The 22332-nt window shown below is 60.6% G+C and overlaps 1 protein-coding gene across 5 annotated transcripts in view; it reads right to left on the bottom strand.

Annotated features, from left to right (window-relative positions):
• Window positions 1-308: 308 nt before the first annotated feature.
• BRD3 (bromodomain containing 3) overlaps window positions 309-22332 on the bottom strand; it is a 36145-nt gene continuing 14121 nt past the window's right edge. For 3 of the 5 annotated variants that reach the window (XM_066255736.1, XM_066255738.1, XM_066255739.1), the window contains exons 2-12: window positions 20845-21168; window positions 19908-20045; window positions 18127-18274; window positions 17017-17231; window positions 14751-15122; window positions 11705-11833; window positions 9944-10135; window positions 8679-8911; window positions 3439-3731; window positions 2465-2590; window positions 309-756 (exon numbers count right to left, since the gene is read on the bottom strand). In XM_066255736.1, coding sequence (XP_066111833.1) covers window positions 641-756; window positions 2465-2590; window positions 3439-3731; window positions 8679-8911; window positions 9944-10135; window positions 11705-11833; window positions 14751-15122; window positions 17017-17231; window positions 18127-18274; window positions 19908-20045; window positions 20845-21057 — 2175 coding nt within the window. In that variant the 5' untranslated portion in view covers window positions 21058-21168 and the 3' untranslated portion in view covers window positions 309-640. Of the gene's footprint in view, window positions 757-2464; window positions 2591-3438; window positions 3732-8678; window positions 8912-9943; window positions 10136-11704; window positions 11834-14750; window positions 15123-17016; window positions 17232-18126; window positions 18275-19907; window positions 20046-20844; window positions 21169-21882; window positions 22112-22332 lie in introns of all 5 variants that reach the window. The other 2 variants (XM_066255737.1, XM_066255740.1) reach the window with 2 other exon arrangements.

Below are 22332 nucleotides of genomic sequence, written 5' to 3'. Positions count from 1 at the left end.
TCCTGACCTCACCCGGGTCAGGAGGACTCGGCCACCCGCCTCCAGGCGTGCCCACCCTCACCAGCCCGTGCACGCCCCGGCCCAGAGCTGCTGGCCCCCCGGGCAGGGGCCCCCTGGAACCCCCCAACGGTCGAGAGCTCCGGGCTCCAGTGATGAACACAGCACCTTTCTGCAAAGCGAACAGCTTCCAAGTTCCAGAACCAGCTCAGAAAAAACGCCTTTGGAGAAAACAACAACAACAAAAACCCTCTCTGGACCGGGTCAGGCATTACAATAAAAAAAAAGGGTGGGGTTTTTGCAGGAACGAGCAGGTGACATCCTCCTTGTTTCTTTTCTACGGTTACCAGGTTAGCATCAGAAGGTGTCATCTCCAAGCGATCCGATGCAGTGGTGGAGAAGACTTGATGCGGACCCCACCTTTCCCGTAAAGTCTAGTTGTACACACAAGAAGAGACCTTTGACCTATGAAAGCAAAAACTGGGAGGAGGAGACCGTAACACTGGATTAAAGAGAAGCCTGCACACCGTGAACAGAAGTAGTATATTAACCATAGGAGGGACACTGCAGAGGTCGGCGTCTGCGGCGGCGGCGGCGGCACCGGCGGGGGCGGAGTGGTGGCCGAGCCCGGTTCTACTCGGTTCTATTCGGAATCACTGCTGTCCGAGCTGGACCCGCTGGAGCTGCTGCTCCCGGATTCGGAGGAACTGCTGCTGCTGAGCCGCGAAGGGCCGCCAGGGGGCGCCGCGCCCGATTTCTCTGCAGGAGACAAGGCAGGTGAGAGGCACGCCCCCACGCAGCCCACCCACCGCGTCTTCAGCATCGCTGCTTCCCAGAACATCCACGGGGTCTCGCACCCCAACTCGACGCCAGGGCCCACCCACTTTTGACCCGGACACTTGATAAACAGGAACACATATTGAAAGACATGCGTTTGGGTGGGTGTCTGTCCAGGTTCCTGGCTCGGAGCTCTGAAGACCCTCAGAATTCCCAGAGGGTAAGGATGTCTGCTGTTCTCTCTAAGGAGCTCCTCTGGCTCACACCGGAGTTTATGCTAATGAGCGACTCTGACTCATGGCCTCCAGATAGAGCCTCAGGATGGGGCTGGTCACCGGGAAGACCAGGCCACTAGGAGGGGGGAACTTGAAGCCCCACACCCCCATCTTCTTTGGGGAGGGTGGTACCCAGAGAGGCCGAGGCAGCATCCTCATCCCCGCCCGCCCCAGCTGCTGCTCCTAAATTACATCCTTAATAACAAAGGGAAGTAACGCCCTCTCCTGAGTTCTGTGAGCCACTAGCACACAACCGAGCTGGACTGGCCGGTCGGTGGGTCAGAGGTGCGGGAGGCCCAGGACGGGCCCCGGAGTCTGAGGGGGGAGGGTGGTCTTCTGGGCCAAGCCCTTCTCTGTAAGGTCTGTGCTGAGCAGACAGTGTCAAGACTGAACTGAGTTTCTAGCCCTGGCCGATAGCTAGCTGTTGGTTAGAGTGCCATCCTGATGCACAGAGGTTGCCGGTTCGATCCCTGGTCCAGGCACATAAACAGACCGATGTTTCTATCTCTATCCTATCCTCTCTCTCTAAAATAGAAAAAAAAAAAACCAAAAAAGTATTTCAGGACACCCAGCTGGTCTCGGAGACTGGACAACTGGCATGAAAAAAGAGCCACACAGTTGGTGTCAGAAGTGTGGTGAGTAAATATAGCTCAGAGGTCCACAGAACCACCTAATGAGTGCAAGCTACTAAGAGGAACTAATGGGGTGTGGGTGGGGCTGGGCACCCCACCTGCTGGTACATAAAGAGACCCATCAGTCAGGTGGCACCTGGCAAGAGCGATGAGCCACCACTCCGCCCTTCCCAGGGGTGGTCCAAGGGCCAGCCTCCCAGCCTTCGGTGGAGCGGGCAGGGTGACGAGCCTTCCAGCACTGGGCAGCAGGGCCGCTCAGGCTGCCACCAGCTGCTACGTGTCCATTAGGGTGGACCCCCAGCACCTGGCACCACGTCCCCGGGCCACGAAAAAGGCCTCTGCCTTTCCTTACAGGCCCCAGAGAAAGCAGGGAAGGAGTCAAACTACCTGCTCCCCTAAAATAAGACCCTGTAGTCCACAAAGCACGGGGCCTGGGCGGAGTCAGAGCCTCCCTCCACCCGTGACATCAGTTAACACAACGGAACCAACGTTCCGGCCGGGGCAAGCCAGAAAGCTCTCACTGCCGTGTAGGGGACTGGAGGTCAGCCTGACATCCCCCGAGCCACAGGTCCAGCCCCCCGACACCACAGCTGGGCCCTTCCAAACAGCCCTCTCCGGGTGTGCTGGCAAGTGGCACCGTTCTGCACGCCTACCCTCCACTCCACCTCCCTGCGGGGCCGGCTCGGTCCCGCTGACGGGGAAGGAAATCGGGTCTCGTGACCACTCTGGGACCCAGCCCCCCTGGAGGGAGAAGGCACAGGGGACAGCCCGGCCTGAGGGTACCTTTCTTGGTGGGCTTCCTGCCGCTCAGCTGCCCGCTGACGTCCTGCAGGCGCTTCTCCAGCTCCTTCTTCTTTTCCTGAGCTAACTCCTCCTTCGACTTGGCGGCCTGCTTCTTCCCACTCGTCGCTGTGGAAGAGACAAGCTAGGATGGCGACGCGGGGCGTGGCGGGGCGAGGCAGGGGCGTGGTGGGGCGGGACCCGCGACCGTGCACCCCTCGGCCTCCCGGAAATCCACAGCCCTGCCTGCCTGACGTCATAGAACCCCTGCCCGAGTGTCCTGAGCCCTCGTCCCATGCAGCCCCTTCTATAACTGTCACCAGACCCCTGAGCTGGAGCAGGCCACTCCCACGGCTGACAGAAGCCCAGACAGGATGGGGGGCTGGGTGACACCCCAAGCGAAGGGCAGAGCCGTGACGTTCATCCAACTCACGGCTCCCCTCGCCGTGGCCAGGGCAACCCCTGGCCTCTGCAGCGAGCCCAATCCACTGCCTGAGGCCACGACCAACTTCCCGAGGGCCAAATGTGCCCTGATCAAAGAGGGTCACACGTCACTCCATCCATGCGAAGAGCGAGTGAGGACCAGGTGCCACACGGGGGTCACACACAGGCTTGGGCATGCTGAGTTCTCCCGCCTGCTCCTCCTCTCCTGCCCCAGGACCCTCGTTCCTGTCAGCGAGCCTGGGTCAGTGTGTCCGTCCTGGGAGGCCTCAGGGCCCGCGACCCCGGTCACCAGGAAACCCGTCTACCCTGACAGGGGACCATCAGAAGTTACCCGCAGCCAGGGGGCCCCCAGCTCAGGAAAGCTGTAGCAAGAACCTTAACTGGTCCTTGAGCGGGGCTGGGGGCTGAGCAGGGACCCCACCAGCACAGACAGGAGGGGCGAGGGGCCCCAGGACGGCGGGCAGGAGGAGGCAGCAGGAGGGGAGGCAGCGGGGCGCCCAGCTCCCCCCCCCCCCCCCCCCCCGGCAACTCACAGAACGGCTTCCTCTGCTTCTTCTGTAAACAGGACTTGACGTATCTCTCGAGCTCCCGCAGGGTGGTGGGCTTCAGGGTCTCAAAGTCGATCTCGATCTCGTCGGGGTTAGAGTCCCTGAGCGAGGGCTCCCGGGACTGGATGATGTGCACCACGCGGCCCAGCTTCTCCCCGGGCAGCCGGTTGATGTCCAGGCTCAGCTGCCGCTTCTCGTCGTAGCTCATGGGCAGGCCTTCCTCCTCCTCCTCCGAGTCGTAGGAGGCCGACGGCTGCTTGCCGCCCTTCTTCAGCTGTCTGAGGCGGAAGGCAGAGAGCGTCGTGGGGTGCGGCCCTGCCCCCCTCCCGGGGCCCCTTCCCCTCCAGGACCCGGTTCTCTCACTAAGGGACAGGTCTAGAGGTATGCCCCGGGCGGAGGGGCCAGGCTGACCGCCCCAAGGGCTGCGGAGACATCTCCGGGGACGGGATGACCCTGCTCCCCAGGTCAGAGTAGGGGCCCCTCCCCCGGGAAACAACCCTCACTCAGCCCCCTACAGGCTTCTCAGACGGCACAGGTCAGAACTGACCTCTGTCTGAGGATAGTCCAAATGCAGGCAGGCTCGGGGACAGAGGACCGAGAAAGAGGGACCGGGGAAACCAGAACCCAGGTGTATCAGCAACTTCCCGAACGTGTGTGCGTCTAAAAGCCAAGCTTCAGATACACGAAGCAAAACACCAACAGGACGGCCCTGGCTGGGTGGTTCAGTGGATATGGTATCATCCTGGCATGCCCAGGTCACAGGTTCATGTCCAATCAGGGCACAGACAAGAAGTAATTGATGGCCCTGGCCGGTTGGCTCAGTGGCAGAGCATCGGCCCAGCCTATGGAAGTCCCGGGTTCGATTCCCGGCCAGGGCACACAGGAGAGGCGCCCATCTGCTTCTCCACCCTTCGCCTTCTCCTTCCTCTCTGTCTCTCTCTTCCCCTCCCGCAGCCGAGGCTCCATTGGAGCAAGGTTGGCCCAGGAACTAAGGACGGCTCCATGGCCTCTGCCTCAGGCACTAGAATGACTCCAGCCGCTACAGAGCAACGCTCCTGGTGGGCATACCGGGTGGATCCCGGTCGGGCGCATGCAGGAGTCTGTCTCTGCCTCCCTACTTCTCACTTCAGAAAAATACAAAAATAGCCCTGGCCGGTTGGCTCAGCGGTAGAGCGTCGGCCTAGCGTGTGGAGGACCCGGGTTCGATTCCCGGCCAGGGCACACAGGAGAAGCGCCCATTTGCTTCTCCACCCCTCCGCCGCGCCTTCCTCTCTGTCTCTCTCTTCCCCTCCCGCAGCCAAGGCTCCATTGGAGCAAAGATGGCCCGGGCGCTGGGGATGGCTCTGTGGCCTCTGCCTCAGGCGCTAGAGTGACTCTGGTCGCAACATGGCGACGCCCAGGATGGGCAGAGCATCGCCCCCTGGTGGGCAGAGCGTCGCCCCTGGTGGGCATGCCGGGTGGATCCCGGTCAGGCGCATGCGGGAGTCTGTCTGACTGTCTCTCCCTGTTTCCAGCTTCAGAAAAATGCAAAAATAAAAATAAAAATAAAAAAAAGAAAAATACAAAAATAAAAAGGTAATCAGTGAGTGCACAGCTAACTGTAACAACCAAGTGGAACAAAGAGTTGATGCTTCTCTCTCTCTCTAGCCTTCCTTCCCCACCTTCTCAAATCAATGGAAAGAAATTTTTAAAAAAAATACAAAAGAACTAAAAGGAAAATGGAAAAATCCACAATGATAGTTGAATTCAATAATTTTCTCTTGGTAATTAATAAAACAAATCAGCCGATGGAGAGGACCCAACAATTACCAACCAGATCGACCCGACTGACAAGTTTCTGCCTGTTTGGGTTCTTTTCCTCCCCGACTGACTTTCACACAATCACACACACACACACACACAATCACACACACACAATCACACACAAACACACAATCACACACACAATCACACACACATACACACACAATCACACACACAACCATACAATCACACACACATACACACAATCACACACACATACACACAATCACACACACACAACCATACAATCACACACATACACACAATCACAATCACACACACATACACAACCACACACACATATACACACATACACACAATCATACAATCACACACACTCACACACAATCATACACAATCACACACATACACAATCACACACATATACACACATACACAATCACACACACAATCACACACATATACACACATACACACAATCGCACACAATCACAATCACACACATACACAATCACACCCACAATCACACACACACTCACATACACACAATCACACACACATACACACACAATCACACACACATACCCACACACTCACAATCACACACATACACAATCAGACATACACACACAATCACACACATATACACACATACACACAAACACACACATACACACACATACACAATCATACACACGATCACACACATACACACAATCACAATCATACACACACACAATCACACACACATATACACACACACACACACACCCCAACGGGAAGGGGACAACACACTTTCTTCCCAAGTGCATAGGGAACCTTCACGAATTCTGGGCCATAAAACAATTCTCAACAAACTCAAAAACGCTGGTCGTCAACCGTAATGCAATTAAACTAGAAATCAATTGACTGAAAAATACCTAGAAAAGTCCCAAAATACTTGGAAACTAAACTACACACTTTTGAGGAACCCACGGTCAAACAGGAAGTCCGAAGGGAAATGAGAAAAGTTTGAACGAAATGAAATCACAACAGGGCCAAATTCGCAGGGCACAGGCAGGGCCCCGTCTCGGTGGAAACGCGTATCATTAAATACTGTCTATCCCCACGTATAAGATGCTCCATGTATAAGACACACCTTAGTTTTGGGGGCCGAAATTTGGGGGAAAAAATGTATTACAAAAAGTTACTGAATTCAAGTTTTATTCATCATAAAATTCATACCACTCCTCATCACTGTCAAAACTCCCATCCATTAGCTTGTCCTCATCTGTGTGTGATGACGAATCACTGTCTTCATCTATTGCCTCGTCCTCAGTTCCATCTATGGCATCTGAAATGCCACAACCACTGTATAAGACGCACCCAGTTTTTAGAGCCCACATTTTTCTGAAAAGGGTGTGCCTTATACATGGGGAAATATGGTATTCTACACAAAAAGGTCTCAGTTGGATCCTCTAAGCTTCTACGTGAAGCAGCTAAAAAGAGAGAAAGAGAGAGAGAGCAAATTAAGTCCAAAGTAAGCAAAAGAAAAGAGGAAAAATAAGACCAGGAAAGAAAAAAAAAGTGCCAACAGAGAAACACCAGCGAAATCAAACGCTGGGTCTTAGAACGGCCAACAGAACTGATCCGTCTCTCTGTCCGGGGGAAAAAAAAGACAGGACTTACCACTATCAGGAATGAATGAAAGGATGACCCCTACCGACGCTGAGAGGACAAGGGGACACTACCAACATGCCTTGGCATGGGGACCCACAGTTTGGGTGACATGCAAGCAGCACCGTGAGGGACACAAACCCCAGAATGATTTGAAAACAAACAGATAACCTGACCAGTCTTTACATCTATAAAGAGAGTCGAGTTCATGGTTAAAAACCCTCCAACACCTGGGATCACAGCTATGACCCCATGGTCGCTGGCTTGAGCCCAAGGTCGCTGGCTTGAGCCCAAGGTCGCTGGCTTGAGCCCAAGGTCACTGGCTTGAGCCCAAGGTCGCTGGCTTGAGCAAGGGGTCACTCACTTTGCTGTAGCCCCCCCCCCCCAGTCAAGGCACATATGAGAAAGCAATCACTGAACAACTAAGGTGTCACAATTAAGAATTGATGCTTCTCATCTCTCTCCCTTCCTGTCTGTCTGTCCCTCTCTCTGTCTCTCTCTCTCTCTCTCACAAATAAGTAAATAAATAAATAAATAAATAAATAAAACCTTCCAACAGTGAAAACCGAAAGGCCCGGATCGTTTCACAGGTGACTTCTCCAAAGTGGTTTAAGCATTACCGCCGACTCTGTAAAACTACCCCAGCAAGTGGACCAGGAGGAATAGTCCCCAAGGCCAGAGACAGGACAAGAAAACCATCAAGAAGGGAGAGAGGAAGGGAGAGAAACCCCAGGCCTTTCCCACTGCCCGGGACTGAGGCCTGACCCCTCTGCCGCCCAATCCTCAAAGCCACCTGCAGGCCCTCCATGGCCGCAGTGACCCCGCGGCCTGCAGAGCCAGTCACCTCCAAAGGGGCAGTCTTTCTTCCACTCCCGATCTCACTGAGGGATCTGACCCCTTTTAAAACGCTCCATGACTCCCCTTCATTTGCTCAAAGAATAGGATGCACACACCCCCATGAACCTAGCCAACCTCGCTGCCCGACCCTCTCCCTCTCCCAACCTCAGGGCTGCCCCCTTGCCCTAATTCCCACAAGGAACATGTCTGCAGGCCTCCGTGGCGCTAACCCATTGTTCCTGACTCTAGGAACCATGTACCAACCCTCTGTGGGCAAGCATGCGCTTGGGCAGTTGCCCCCTCCTCCAGGAAGCCTTCCTTCCAGCCCGCTAGAAGAGGCCCCCAGCCTGAGCACCTCCCCATCCTTGTTGCCACTGTTACCCAGCCTGTCTGCGGCAGGCCTTCCTCAGCCACGCCTGGCCACGGCAGATGGACCGCAGAGCTGACCTGTGCCACGGTGACCCTCTGCCTACCAGGCCAGCGGGAGTGAAGTGCCAAGCACCCAAGTCACCTAGCCCAAAGTGCCCAAATAAACTCTTGGGCCCAGATCAGAAAAATGTCCCCAAAGTCTCAAGATGCCGAGACCAGACCCATAGGGAGCTGAGCAGACCAGAGCCCATCACCTTCCCAGTCTCCCCTCTCAAGGTGAGGCCAGACAAGGGCCACTGACCCCACCCCACCCTGTAATCCGTGTGGCAGCCCAGGCTCTGAGTGACCAGGACTCACAGCGCCCCCGCTGTAGGACCGCCCCACGGCACAGGGGCGGCGGGCTCGCCGGGCGGGCGAGGGCGGGGCCCACCTGCTGGCTCTGAGTGACCAGGACTCACAGCGCCCCCGCCGTAGGACCGCCCCACGGCACAGGGGCGGGCGAGGGCGGGGCCCACCTGCTGGCTCTGAGTGACCAGGACTCACAGCGCCCCCGCTGTAGGACCGCCCCACGGCACAGGGGCGGGCGAGGGCGGGCCCACCTGCCGGCGGTGGTGCTGTTGGCCTTCTTGGTGGGGGCCTTCTTCTGCGGGGCCTGCTTGGCGGGCGGGGCGGCCTTGGCCTTCTTCTCGTCCTCGGACCTGGCCTTGTGCCTCTCCTTGTCCTTGTCTTTCTCCTTCTTCCTCTTCTCCTTCTCCTTCTTCTCTTTCTTCCTCTTTGGTTTGTTCACGGGGGCCTGAGACAGGGCGGCCAGCTGCTCATGCACGGCCTTCAGCTGGAAGAGAGCGGGTGGCTGAGCGGGCTCCCCAGGGCACGGGCTCCCCAGGGCACGGGCCCCCCGGCGCCACCCCGACTGGGCGTGAGGCGGGCCACACTGCGCTTCGGGGACCAGGCAGGCCCAGGAGCGCACCACGGCGTCAGAGCCCCGCTCTGCCCCCCGCCGCCCGTGACTGCCAGCCCTTCGCTGGTCAACTGCCGAGAAGGTGCCCGGTTATGGGCAGCTCAGGGAGCAGCAGCAAGACCTGCCCAGTGAGAGAACCCCTCGGCCCAGGGCAGGGGGCAAAGGAAGCACTCGATCAGTAGTAGCTGACGTGGTTCTCATTCGTTTTTATTTGTCAGATGAGGCAGACAGAGGCTTAAGTGGCCAAACAAAGGAGATGTTCAGACGGTGGACGGAGAGGACTGGTCAGACTCCGCGCGATCGTGGTGGACGCGTGCTAACCACTCCCCGCAGCTGGTCTTGACCCCGGGGCGCGCGCGGGGCGGCCACTCTCCAGCCTCCAGCAGGTGCGGGGCTGAGGCCCCAGGGCCGTCTTCTGAGCAGTGTCATCTCTAACAAGGATCAGGTGCCAGTCCAGCGCCCACCCCACTCTGGTGACCGCGGGGCCATCTCCACACTGCTCTCTTCTCCCTGACAGAAGCCCCGTAAACCAAGCGCCGTGTACATCTTTCTCAACTCTTCAAACGCCCCAACAGCAGGGAGCATCAGTCCCATTTTGCAAATGAGGAGAGCGAAGCAAGGGACATGGTGGTCAGAGGCCGGGGCAGGTCAGCCTCGCCCCCAGGGGCCCTCCCCCTGCAAGGTGCTCAGAGCGAACAATCCCCATCCCCGGTTCCCTCCCAGGACCCTCCCGGGACCCTGCCGGGAAGGACGGCTGTGACTGGGTGCAGAGAGGACACGCGGCTGGGTGCAGAGGGGACACGTGGCTGGGTGCAGAAAGAACACGTGGCTGGGTGCAGAGGGGACACGTGACTGGGCGCAGAGGGGACACGTGGCTGGGTGCAGAGGGGACATGGCAGGACTTACCTGCTCCTGCAGCTCTGCCAGCCTGGTGGCTCGCTCCTCCTCCGAGTCCGAGCTGCCGGAGTCCGAGGAGCTCTCCTCGCTACTGCGACTGCTCTCCGTGCCCTTGCTCACCACCGGGGCCGCGGGGGTGGGCAGCGTGGGCGCCTCTGCCGGCTCGTCCGGCATCTTGGCAAACCGCATCTCAAACACGTCCTGTAGGAGAGCAGGGGCCACCTGAGGTCCTGGGCCACCCCCGGGGCGGGCCCCCAGCATCCCGAGACGCCCTTGGGGCTGGACTGTGGCTGCTCAGGTCAGACCCTGCGGGGAGACAGCCCACCTGGCTGGCTCCCCTGTTGCGAGGTCCGCGGCCCCAGAATCTGGGTCACATGTCCCTGTTGTTTACAGTAACGCTGCAGCACACAGCTCCCTACAGTTAGGTCCAGAAGTTAGCCCAAAAGGCAGAATCTTGTCCTATCAGAACTGGCTTCAGAAAGCGCCCTGCAGCCCCTACACAGAACAGGCCCCGGGCCCTGGAGCACACCGTCAACAAAGGTCCCTACTCCCACACCCCCCACAACCTCCCACCCACCCCGCTCTCCCTGGTGGTCCAGGCTGGTGTCAGACAGGGCTGAGCAGCCCTAAAGGGAGACTTCACTTTGCCAAGTTCACACACCCGAGTTCAGCCAGGTTCACACACACAAGCCGCCACCACACTGAGAAGGTGTCAGCTCCCAGCAGAGCCCGCCCCGGGTGCTGGCCCCAGGACTCTCCCCTCCCAGGAAAAACGTCCTCAGAGGCACACGGCCACTCTAAGCCACAATCAGGTCTACTCTCGGCCAACGGCCTCACCAGGCTGCTGGGCTTGCTTACACACTTACACACACACACACACACACACACACACCCTGTGCAATGACTGCACAGCCGCCAGCAGTTAGCACGCTCAGCCTCTGCGGCCACACGGCTGAGAACAACCTTCCGCAGGAACAGAGCCAGAGCCAAAGCCAGAACCAGAACCAGAACCAGAGCCACTGGCCTGGCTGTCCTGTCCACGCCCGTCTCTCCCCTGGGGACTGTGGCACCGCACAGTGAAGCACTTTGCCGAGGCCTGTTGCTTCGAGGAACAGCAGGCATGGATGGTCTCGGTAGAAACCGTGGGTCCTGGGGGCTTCTCCTGGGTGTGCTGGGACCACCCAGACCCCCCGCCCTATCATACACAGAGGTGTGGGGAGAGGCCGAGGGCAGGGCCCCCCCATGGAAGGAAAGGATGAAACCACAGGACCGGGCAGCATGAGCTCGTCTGAGCTTTAGTGACGGGGACCATGAGCCCTCCACAGGGTTTTCAAAAGGGGCTCAGCAAGGAACCAGGACCACCTTAGGGAAGTGGTCTGAGTCTTGTAAAAAGAAATTCTGCTGAACGGGGAGAGGTGCCCACAATTCTTACTCTAGACTTTAAAAAGACGGGTCCTCTCACCACACAGCATTTAAAAAACATCGATGCTGCTCTTGCGCAAACACCAGCCCACACGATCCTCGGTGAAGGGGAATAAGAACAGATCGCACGCATGCACTAAAACACGTGGGCAGCAGCCAGAGGCAGGAAAAGGCGCTCACGCACGCACGGCCGTGTGTGAGGCTGCTCTGCTGGACGCCAAGTCCCGCCCCCGCAGCCAGACAAGCGTGGGAGGTCCTCTGAGACGTCCGTCTCTTTCCTAGAATCCCACCTGTGCCCCCAGAAGGACCCTAACCCTCCTCCTGCCCCCCGAGAGCGCCGAGGGTTACCTGCAGCTTCCTGGCCATGGCCACCACCTCGTGGTCTGGCGGGTTGTACTTGTAACAATTGGAGAACATTAACCGGATGTCAGCCGCAAAGCCCTGTGCATCTGGGTACTCGCGGCTGTCCATTTTCTTCTGTAACACACAAGCAACCAGGCGTGAGGGGCATCACCCAGGAGATCCCAGTGTCTGCCAGACCCCGCCTGCCCCTGCTTGGACGCGGGACCCTCCATGTGGCCTCCGCCAGCCATCCAGACCTCGACTATGGGGGTGGGGGGGCTCAGAGAGGGAGGGGAGGAACAGCGCTGGACAGGAAGTCTGACTTCTGCAGCCACCACCTCACACCTTCCCCAAAGCTTCCAGCTCTAGACACTGGGTCATCTGTCACCAGCCAAGGTCCCTCACAGCAGGGACCCCAGGGGGACAAGGAGCTTCCAGGAAGTTGCTTCAGCAGCACTGGGGGAGTGAGGGGGGCACTCAGTTCATGAAATGAGACATACAGTTTTTTCTCCATAAAAATCCAGGTCTTGTCAGCCAGCTGCGCCCCCACCCCCACCCCATCCAACAAGAACACTGGACTGTCCCAGCAGGAAAGTGGGCGGAAGACAATAGGGACATGCAGGAAGGAATGGCCACCAGCGAGGGACGCTGCAAGGTCACGGCTGAGAACGAGCTGGTGGTGGGTTAAGAAAAGGCGCAAGGGGCCCTGGCCGGTTGGCTCAGTGGTGGAGCGTCGGCCTGGCATACAGGGGTCCCGGGTTCGATTCCCGGCCAGGGCACACAGGAGAGGCGCCCATTTGCTTCTACACCCCTCCCCCTCTCCTTCCTCTCTGTCTCTCTCTTCCCCTCCCGCAGCCAAGGCTCCATTGGAGCAAAGATGGCCCGGGCGCTGGGGATGGCTCTGTGGCCTCTGCCCCAAGGCGCTAGAGTGGCTCTGGTCACAACGAAGCGACGCCCCGGAGGGGTAGAGCATCGCCCCCTGGTGGGCAGAGCGTTGCCCCTGGTGGGCGTGCCGGGTGGATCCCAGTCGGGCGCATGCGAGAGTCTGTCCGACTGTCTCTCCCCGTTTCCAGCTTCGGAAAAATACCAAAAAAAAAAAAAAAGGAAAGGCGCAAGGAGCCTCCATCCTGTGAACCACGCCCCTCCTGTGAGCCACGCCCCTCTCCTGTGAGCCACGCCCCTCCTGTGAGCCACGCCCCTCTCCTGCAAAGCCACGCCCCTCTCTTGTGAACCAGGCTGCTCTCTTGGGGACAAAAGCCCCGTGGCTCAGCTAAAGTCTTGGGAGAGCCAAGGCCTGGATTCCAGCGCTGGCCCAGGGCGGGTCCCCACCGCTCTGGCCTGTGTCCTCTGTCCACAGAGGGTGTGAGAACCCTCTTTCTGAAAGACCCCGTCCCTGCCCCTGCATGGCCTCACTCCCCAGCTCCAGGCCAGCCCTTCTCTCAGGGGTACAAGGGCCTGGGTGGGGACAATGACCCAAGAGCACAGCCTTGTTTGGTGCTGAAGGACCCCAGAGCCAGGACCCCACACACCCCACCAGGAGAAAGAGCCTGAGACGGTATCCCTGGGAGCCCGCATGGTCAAAACCAGCCCGGGAAGAGCCAGCTCCGTGGAGCTGGACGCTACCCAGGGCGCTGGAACCAAACCATTTCCAGCAACTACCCCGGGAAAGATGGTCAGCTCTCCAGCTGCCTCTGCCCTGTTGGAGTATTTACAGTGACCCTCTGTGCATGTCACTCACAGGGCAAAAAACCTACCTAAACAAAGGAGCTGACATGGCTGGCTCCAGTAAGGGCAGGAAGAGGCTCGGAGACAGGCCTGCCAGACTGCAAGCAGGGGCACCAGCACCACTGCCCGGCCCGGCCAGGTCCGTCCTGCCCCTGATCCAGCACCACTGCCCGGCCCGGCCAGGTCCTGATCCAGCACCACTGCCTGGCCCGGCCAGGTCCGTCCTGCCCCTGATCCAGCACCACTGCCCGGCCCGGCCAGGTCCGTCCTGCCCCTGATCCAGCACCACTGCCCGGCCCGGCCAGGTCCGTCCTGCCCCTGATCCAGCACCACTGCCCGGCCCGGCCAGGTCCGTCCTGCCCCTGATCCAGCACCACTGCCCGGCCCGGCCAGGTCCGTCCTGCCCCTGATCCAGCACCGCCCCCGGGGAAGGCAGCTGCAGGAGGTGCTGCCCAATGAGGCAGAAGACTGAGACCGCAGCCCACCCAGGTCCAGGCCTCGCTGGTGGAAAAAAACCACCGTCCCCTCCGGTCACTGGGTAAGATATATAATGTCTAATCACCAGGCTGTACATCTGAAACTAGTATAATATTGTATGTCAAATACATATCACTGAAAAGTTAAGAACGATTAACTTTGGGAGAGAAGAAACGGCCACCCCTTTTGCGGGGGGCCCTTACTCAGGGCCATGCGGACGGCTCAGGGAGGAGGCAGGTGACACACGGCCCTTTGCCAGAGGCGCTCCTCAGGATGCCAGAGGCCAGGCCGTCCCAGCGCTCTCCCCGAGGGAGAGCAGGCCTGCAGGAGCCCAGGCTCAGGGGCCCCCTCTGGGCCCGCTCAGGGATACCCTCTGGAGGCCACCCCAGCTCTCACGCCCGGCATAGCCTGCTCTTGGCCTGAAACCCCTTCCAGCCCGGACAGGGAATCCCTCTGGCACAGGAAGGCCGGGCAGAGGAGCTCGGGGGCCGGGCTCTTGGTTTCAGTTCGGGGCCCACGTCTGTTTGGTGTGGGGGTAGGCCGCCTGTGAGAGCCGCCTTGCCTAATGTCACAGAACCCTGCAAGTACTGCAGTTTGGGAGGCGGGAAGGAAGGTGAAAGGAACGAGGAGACAGGAAGCGAGGGACGAGATGATGAACTAACAGAACATCCCCCTCCCTGCTCGGAGCTGGCGGGCAGGCCCAGGGAGCCGACAGTGACCCCGCCCCGCCGAGCCATCCCCAAGCGGGCAAAGACATGGATGGGCACCGCCACAGACCCTCAGGAGGTCAGCAGAGCAGAGAGGGCCGAGCCCGCCGCGCGCGCGCGCACCCGCACGCTCCCCCGCGCACCTTGACGGTGCTGAGGTCCATCGGGTGCTTGATGATGTCATGGTAGTCGTGCAGCTCCAGGGCCTCGGCGTCCACCGGCTTGTAGAAGGGCCAGGCGTAGGCCGCGTGCTTCTTGGACAGCAGCTCCTTGAGGATGCTGTCGCAATGCCGCAGGTGCTCCGACAGCTTGCCCTTCTTGCCCGCGTGCTGGGGCACCTCGCCGTCCTCCAGGTCCTTCTTGGGCGGCTTAATGGGCCGGCCCCCGCTCTCCCGCCGGGCCACCACCTTGGCCTGCTTAGGGTCCGACAGCGGCGGGGGGGACTCGCTCCGGCTGGCAGTGATGGCGGACGTTGTGGGCGTGGTGGTGTCTGCTTTCCGCTTCACGCCCTTTTTCTGCGACAGGAAAACCCATGGTGAGCGCTGGGAAGGAGGACCTGGAGCGCCACCTGCCTGCCTGCCTGCCAGGCGCCGAGCGAAGCCATGCTGTGCTCGGCCGTGTCCGTCCTCCCAGCTGCTCCCCCTGCGCAACGGGGGGACGGAGGCTCAGAGAGGCCGCGTTGCCGGCCCCAGGTCACACAGCTGGTCGTGGTGAGGCTGGACTCGGAACCTACCCCGAGCTGCGCCCTCTCCCTTGGCCTGCGGGGCTCATCACAGCCCTGAGCCGTGAGGCACGGCATGCAATCCTCCCACACCTAACCAGCACCCAGGCCGCGCTGCACCTCGCTCTCCAGACTCAGGCATGACCGACACGGCACCATGGCTGTTCCTCACCAAGCGGGACTCAGGCTCGGGGGCAGCAGGGACAGAAGGACGGTCCCAGAGAAGGGCCTCACAACTGCTGCCCCGAGGACAACCGTCTAGAGTGGGAGAGGGGAGGCATGCTGGGCAGGGGAGGGGACGCAGGCAGCAGCAGCAGGTTTGGGGCCAAGGACTGCAGGGGCTGAGTGAGTGGGCAGGTCGGGACTTGACCCCGAAGGCAGGGACCAGCCAGAGCTTTCCACGAGGAGAGGAGACAGCGTGCAGCTGCCCAGAGCCCTCAGTGGGCGAGTCCAGGGCTGACGTTCCAGGGGGACGCGTCGGTGAGAGAGAGCTAGGGGGTCCGGGCCTGCGGGTCTCTGCGGGCACAACGACCGGCCCTGGGGCCCTAGAGCACCGCGTCCGAGTTCTAAAGTCGAGGCTCAGTGTGTCCCCGAGACCAGCAGGCAGAGGGGCCCCTCTGAGCCACAGCACCTGGGCTGAGGGCCGCATAGGGGTCTACCGTCTAGAGCGCCACCAGGGTCACGGCCCCAGCCAAGCCGCCGCCCTCAGGCTGCCAGGGGCGCGAGCCAGCTCTCCACAAACACTTCACAGGCACCCACAGGATGCCAAGCGCGTGCCGCAAAGGCCCGGGGTGGGTAGGCTCATCCGGCCATGGCAAACAGGGCATGCTCCAGAAACAGCCAGGCGCCACGGGGCAGCCTGGCCAGGCGCCGCCCGTCCGCGCAGGCAGTGAAGGCCGGAGGGAGGAAGAAGCAACGGGGGCGGCGTGTTACCTTCGGGGAACCATTAACCCCTCTGAGCGCCTGCTTCCTCATCTGTAAGATGGGGGAATACTGCCTGCCCCAGAGGGTCGCTGTGAGGGTCAAATCGGAGAAGATGACACGTGTCAGTGGCTGCCCAGGGCCTGCTCACGGCAGAACGGGAAACGGCCGTCCAGGCCAGCCCCAGATCCGACAGGGCGCGCCCGCTCCGAGCCGGCGCTTCCCTGCGCGATGCTCCCAGGCCGGCAGGGACGCAAACACACAGGGGCCCACGCTAACAGACACAAGATGCAGGCGGAGGTGACCGCCAGAGCCGGCTCCTCAGGACACAGCAAGGCCACTGCAGCCCGCACACTCACGGCTGAGGTCCGGGTGTGAGCAGGGGCGGAATGAGGTGATACCCACCCCCACCCCACCCCGGCCCTCCTCTCACACACCTTCCCCTCCGGACCCACGTGGCCAAGGCCAGGGCTTCAGGCCCAGAGAGGCGAGGGTTCACGAGCAGCCTGCCCTCACCAGCTGTGTGACCTGCAGCTCCCTGAGCCCCGGTCTCCTCGTCTGCATTGGAAACGGCGGCACAACCCCGTGGGCACAACCAGAAGAACCACTCCAAAGTCACATGCACTAGACGCCCGGCAAGCGGGTCGGCGGCCCGGAAAAGGCGGCAGAGCCCCCGCCTCCCCGTCCTGCGCCTGCCCAAATCCAGGAACCCTGACCGGGGCTCAGACCCCACGCTGACCTTGAGCCCCTCCCCCCAAAACGCTCACCTTGACAACGGGAGGCGTGGGAGGGACCACAGGGATGATGGGTGTCGCGGGAGGAGGTGGGGCGGCCGCCGGGGGGACGGGGACCGACGTGACGTTTGCAGTGATGGTTGGCACGGGGGTGGCAGCAATGACGGGCGTCTGGGAGACAGTGGGGGGCACGCTCTGAAAGGGGGTCGCTGGGGAGACAGAGGACACGGCCGCCACCTGCTGCGTACCTTGGGGACAAGGAAAGGAGGTTGAACGGACCAGGCTCTACCAGGCAGATACGAATGCGATCCTTCCAGAAGCTTCCATGACCATCCCCTCCAGATGGTCCTAATATCAGAGAACACACCAGATGCCAAAGGAGCCCCTCTTCCCGAGACCAAGGACCCTGCACCTCAGCTGCAGGCTCACCCAGTAAACGAAAGCCCTCCCCCGCCCCCCGCTTCCGGCCAGGACTCGAGTCTGAAGGGGGGAGCCTGGTGGGTACAAGCCAGGCTGCACCAGAGACGTCGGGGTTAACTCGGACGCCATCAGTCACCACCTGAGCAACCTGGACGGAGCCACTCAACGACCCAGTCCCCATCTGCACACAGGCATGGCCGGCCCTGCCGGCGACCCGCTGGGCCTCTCTGGAGGGCTGGGCCGCCCCCCAGGCAGCCTCGCCATCACGGGGGCGCCTCTGTTCCAGGCTCTCGGACCAGGTGAGACCCCAGTGCGACAGACACCTCGTCGCCACCACGCTCCCCAAAGGGCACAGCCCCCTCCTGCCACCGCGCGTACGAGGGTTAAGTAACCAAACTGAGGAGGGCACAAGGGACTGTCCAGGCTCCCAGCAGAGGTGTCCCGAGAGCCAGGGCCGGGAGGAGCAGCACAGGACACAGCCCGACCACAGTCTCCTCCCCAGAGGCAGACCGTGCCCCCAGCACCAACAAGGGCCAGCCTGCCGGCCACACAGCGGAGACCCAGAGCTCCCAAAGTCCGTGTCGTCATCTCGTCATCGCTGCCCGGACTTCACCGACAGGGAACTGAGCTGAGAGAGGGGCCAAGGGACCCACAGAGACATAGCTACCCCGGGGGGGGGGGTCCGCATCAGGAATAGAACAACCACGCCCGCCCACCCTTTACCTGCACTCTGGGCTCCCGCAGCCGGTTTCCGGCCTTTGCCCTTCGGAGCAGGGGGTAGTAATTCAACTTCCTCCTGGGGCATCTGGGCCACTTTCTGCAGAAAAATTTTCTCTAAGGCTTGGGCCATTAGCACTATGTCATCTGTGGGCTGAAGACACGGGGAGAGCCGAGGTTACACGCTGGGGAAGGAGCCGAGCGCTGGCAGAAGACAGAGCCGGCTCAGCTCAAGAAGACACGTCCTTCAACACCTCGGGGACATCCGCGCGGCCCGAGCGAGGCCAAGGAGTCCACTGGAACGCGGAAACTCTTAAAGTAAGCATTCAGAAGACCATGAAGACAGAAAAAAACACCCTTCACTGATTCCAGGGACAAAAAGAGAGCGTCTAAGGCAGCTGGTCAGCTCAGTCGGTTAGGAGAGCGTCGTCCCAAACCGAGAGGGCAGGTCCCATTCTCGGTCAGGACCCACGCAGGACGCAACCAAGGACAGCTCAACTCAGCGGAACAACTGAATGCTTCTCTCTCTCCCTCCCTCTCCCTCTCTCTCCCTTCCTCTCTTTCTCTAAAGGCAATCAATAAAAAATAAGAAATAAAATTATTTTTAAAGTAAAAAAGCAGAGCCTTCCAGGACAAAAAGAGAGCCTTCCACTCAGCCCTCTGCCCCGTCCATCTTGACATCACCGTGAATACAGAGACCCCACACGGCTAGGGTCACAGGGAACTTCCCTAACGTGCTCTCCGTGCTGAAAACCCTCCTGGGGACATGTCCCCTGTTGTACAGTGTTCCACGTCATCTGGGGCGGCTGTGTGTGGACGTCACAACGCATTCAGCCACCACTGGCTGCTGGGTGTGCAGGAGCTGGCATTTTCCACCCACGTGAACCTGCACTGACTCCTTCGAGATCTCTATAGGGACAATGCCCAGGTCCAAGAGTGCAGATGTTCAGAGTGTTTGGCTGGGCCCTGGCAGGGTGGTTCAGTGGATAGAGCATCGGCCCAGTGTGTAGACCGGGTTCAATTCCTGGTCAGGGCACATGTGAGACGTGACCATCTGCTTCTCTCCCCCTTCCTCTCCCTCTTCCCTTCTCATAACCAGTGGTTCGACTGGTTCCAGCATCGGCCCCGGGCCCTGAAGACAGCTCAGTTGATTCGAGCATCAGCCCCAGACAGGGGTTGCTGAGTGGATCCCAGTCAGGGTGCACGCGGGGTCTCTATCTCCCAGTTTGGTCTGTGTCATCTTCCCCTGGAAAGGCTCTCACTTCCTGCAGTGGGGACGTGGCCCACACAAGGCAATGGCTCTCAGGTGGCCAACGCATGGGGCACGCGTGTGGGGACTGGGGCCAGAGTATGACGGTGTGACACGCTGTGCCTGTCCAAGAGCAGCTGCAGAGCACCCTGGCCAGTCCCAGGTGTCACACACACACACCCGAGTCTCCTGCAGGCTGACAAGCAGCTCAGAGGGGCAGTCCCAGGTGTGTCACACACACACACACACACACACACACACCTGAGTCTCCCGCAGGCTGACAGGCAGCTCAGAGGGGCAGTCCCAGGTGTCTCTCACACACACACACACACACACACACATACACACACACCCCGAGTCTCCCGCAGGCTGACAGGCAGCTCAGAGGGGCAGTCCCAGGTGTCTCTCTCTCTCTCTCTCTCTCTCTCTCTCTCTCTCTCTCTCTCTCACACACACACACACACACACACAAGTCTCCCGCAGGCTGACAGGCAGCTCAGAGGGGCACCCTGGGCCCACGCCACACGGACCTCCTTACCTTGTTATAAATATAACAATTTGTAAACATCGTGTTGAAGTCCTGCATACATTCACTTGCGCTCCAATAATAATTGTTTTCTAGTCTCTTCTTAATAGTTCCCATATCCATTGGGTTTTTTATAATTTTATGATAATCCTAGGAAAGAGATTTTCAGAGGCGTTACTAACAGACTCAACTATTTCGTGATTCCCTAGAACAGACAGTGCATGCGGTGCGGTCTTCTGGGCTGAGCTAGGCACAGGGCTGGGCCCAAAGCAGGTGACGCAGTCACCGAGGACAAGCGGGCGGCCCTCAGCCAGCTCTGATCCTCTCGCCTGACAAGGGGTCCATGTGGAGGGGCCATTCGCAGGGGTGCACAGAGCTGTGGCACTGTCCACACTCTGCAAATGGGAAAAGAGCCCCCGTCCACACGCCAAGCCTCGCTCAGGGGCCCGCAGGTGACCGGCGCTGAGCTGGGTCCAGAACCCAGCTACCAAGTGCTGATCCAGGGCGTCCCCCCTTGCAACATGCAGGGTGCTCTATTGGGGCCCCAAGAAGAAAGCCACAGGACCGCAGGTCGGCACTGAGCGTCAGCTGGGGCGGCCTGCCCTGGAGAGCGGACTGCACCGGCTCTGAGCGTCTGACCTCCCGTGGGTGACCCTTGGCTCCCGAAGCCTGTCACCGCCCACCCCTTCTCCCCTCCTCCTTCACTGTGAGGCCAGGGCTCTCCCTGCCCCTGGGCCGGCCACCCTCCATTCTCCAACACTCCTAGTAGCCCCTCTTGCCCCTTGGTCACTGCGGGCTGTAAGCCGTCTCCCCGACTAGAGGCAGTGGCTTTGCCTGGCTTACTGGCAGCAGCTGCATCTTGGGCACAAACTGTGCCAAAGCCAGGAGGGCAGCCCTTCTGCAAACTGGGGCCGCAGGGGGGCAGGGGGGCAGGGCAGAGGGCACTCACGGGCAGGTTCAGCTTGATGGCGTCCACGGGCTGGTAGAAGGGCCAGGCGAACTGGTGTTTCCAGAGCGTCTTCACCACCACATTCTGCATGTACTGAAGCTGGTTGGTCTTGCGGCCAGGCTTGGCGGGGTTGGAGACCTCCGGCGGGGGCGGGTTGACAGGGCCCGGGGCTACCGGCATCCCCGCGGGGGTGGCCGTCGTCGTGGCGGACATCCTCCGGAGGCTCGCTCACGGGCCGTCACGGCAGCTGCTCAGGGAGGCCCTCGCTTCCTCTGTGCTTCCCGCAGAGGCGACATCCCACTTCCAGGCCCGACCAGGCGATGCCTGCGGGGAGGAGGCAGGAGAGAGAAAGGCCGATGACCCCGCGCCCGCCGCCGCCACGCCCCACATCCCCGCGTCCTCACAGCGCAGCACCTGCCTTGGCCTTGGTCAAGCTGACCGGTCACTGAGCCGCTCTCTCGGCTCTCAACGCCGGGGGGACAGGGAGACACGATGACAGGAGATCACATGAGCCTGGGCCGGGCCACCCGCCCCAGCAGGTGGGGACGCACAAGGGTGGGAAGCTCGCAGGCAGGGCCCAAGGACCCGACCGGGCGACCCACCGATCCAGCGCACTGCCCGCCCACCGCCCGCCGCCCGCCTGCCAGAGCTGACGCTGTTCCTGGCCGTGACAGGTTTTTAGGGCGCGATTCACAGATGGGAGCGCTACGTCAGCCAGGCAGAACCCCTCTGGGGCGCGGCCGCCCACCAAGCGGAGGAGGTTCCACCATAACCGTGAGAACCGGCTCTGGGTTTGTGATGGCAGCCAGGTGCCAGCCCTCAGCCAATCGGGAGAGGGGGAGAGAAGGCTGGCCCCGCCCCGGCCTGCTGGCCCCGCCCCCGGCCTGCTGGCCCCGCCCCCGGCCTGCTGGCCCCTCCCAGGGCAGAGCGGGGAAGAGGGCACCACCACAGCCCCTGGGGTCACTAGGAGACCACCTCCAGGGACACACAGAATGCCCAGCGTCCCACAGGGGGGGGGGGCCAGCGCCCCACGTTCACCTGCAGGGCAGGCTGACGGTGGTCGGTGGTCGTGGGGAGGCTGCAGGTGGAGCCTGATCGCCAGAGGCACCTGCGTCTGTGGCCACGCTTCCGCTTTTCTTGCGTATTTGAACTTTTCGCACACACGTTCAGATGGCTCGGGGCTGGTGGCAACGCCTACCAGGCGAGGGGCTGGGCGGCTTTTGGGTTCGAACCCGCACTCCCCGCCACTCTCAGAAGCAGCTGAAACCTGGAGAATCCCGGAGCTGGTTAGCACCCTGCGGGAACCCTGCCATCTGCCACAGAGGCGTGTCTGCACCACGAACACCGGCTGGGGGGGGGGGGCGGGGGGCGCTACAGTCCAGGCTGGTCCCCCAGAGAGCTGGTTGTGAAACTCGGACTGGCCCCAGATTCTTCCCACTGCAACCCAGAGTGAAGCGGGCTCACAAAAGCCTTCAGGCACGCCTGACA

This window comes from Saccopteryx bilineata, chromosome 2, assembly GCF_036850765.1.
Source record: "Saccopteryx bilineata isolate mSacBil1 chromosome 2, mSacBil1_pri_phased_curated, whole genome shotgun sequence".
Taxonomy (NCBI): Eukaryota; Metazoa; Chordata; class Mammalia; order Chiroptera; family Emballonuridae; genus Saccopteryx; species Saccopteryx bilineata.
The sequence above is the reverse complement of the archived record's forward strand: the minus strand, read 5'-3'. Positions and strand labels throughout refer to the sequence as shown.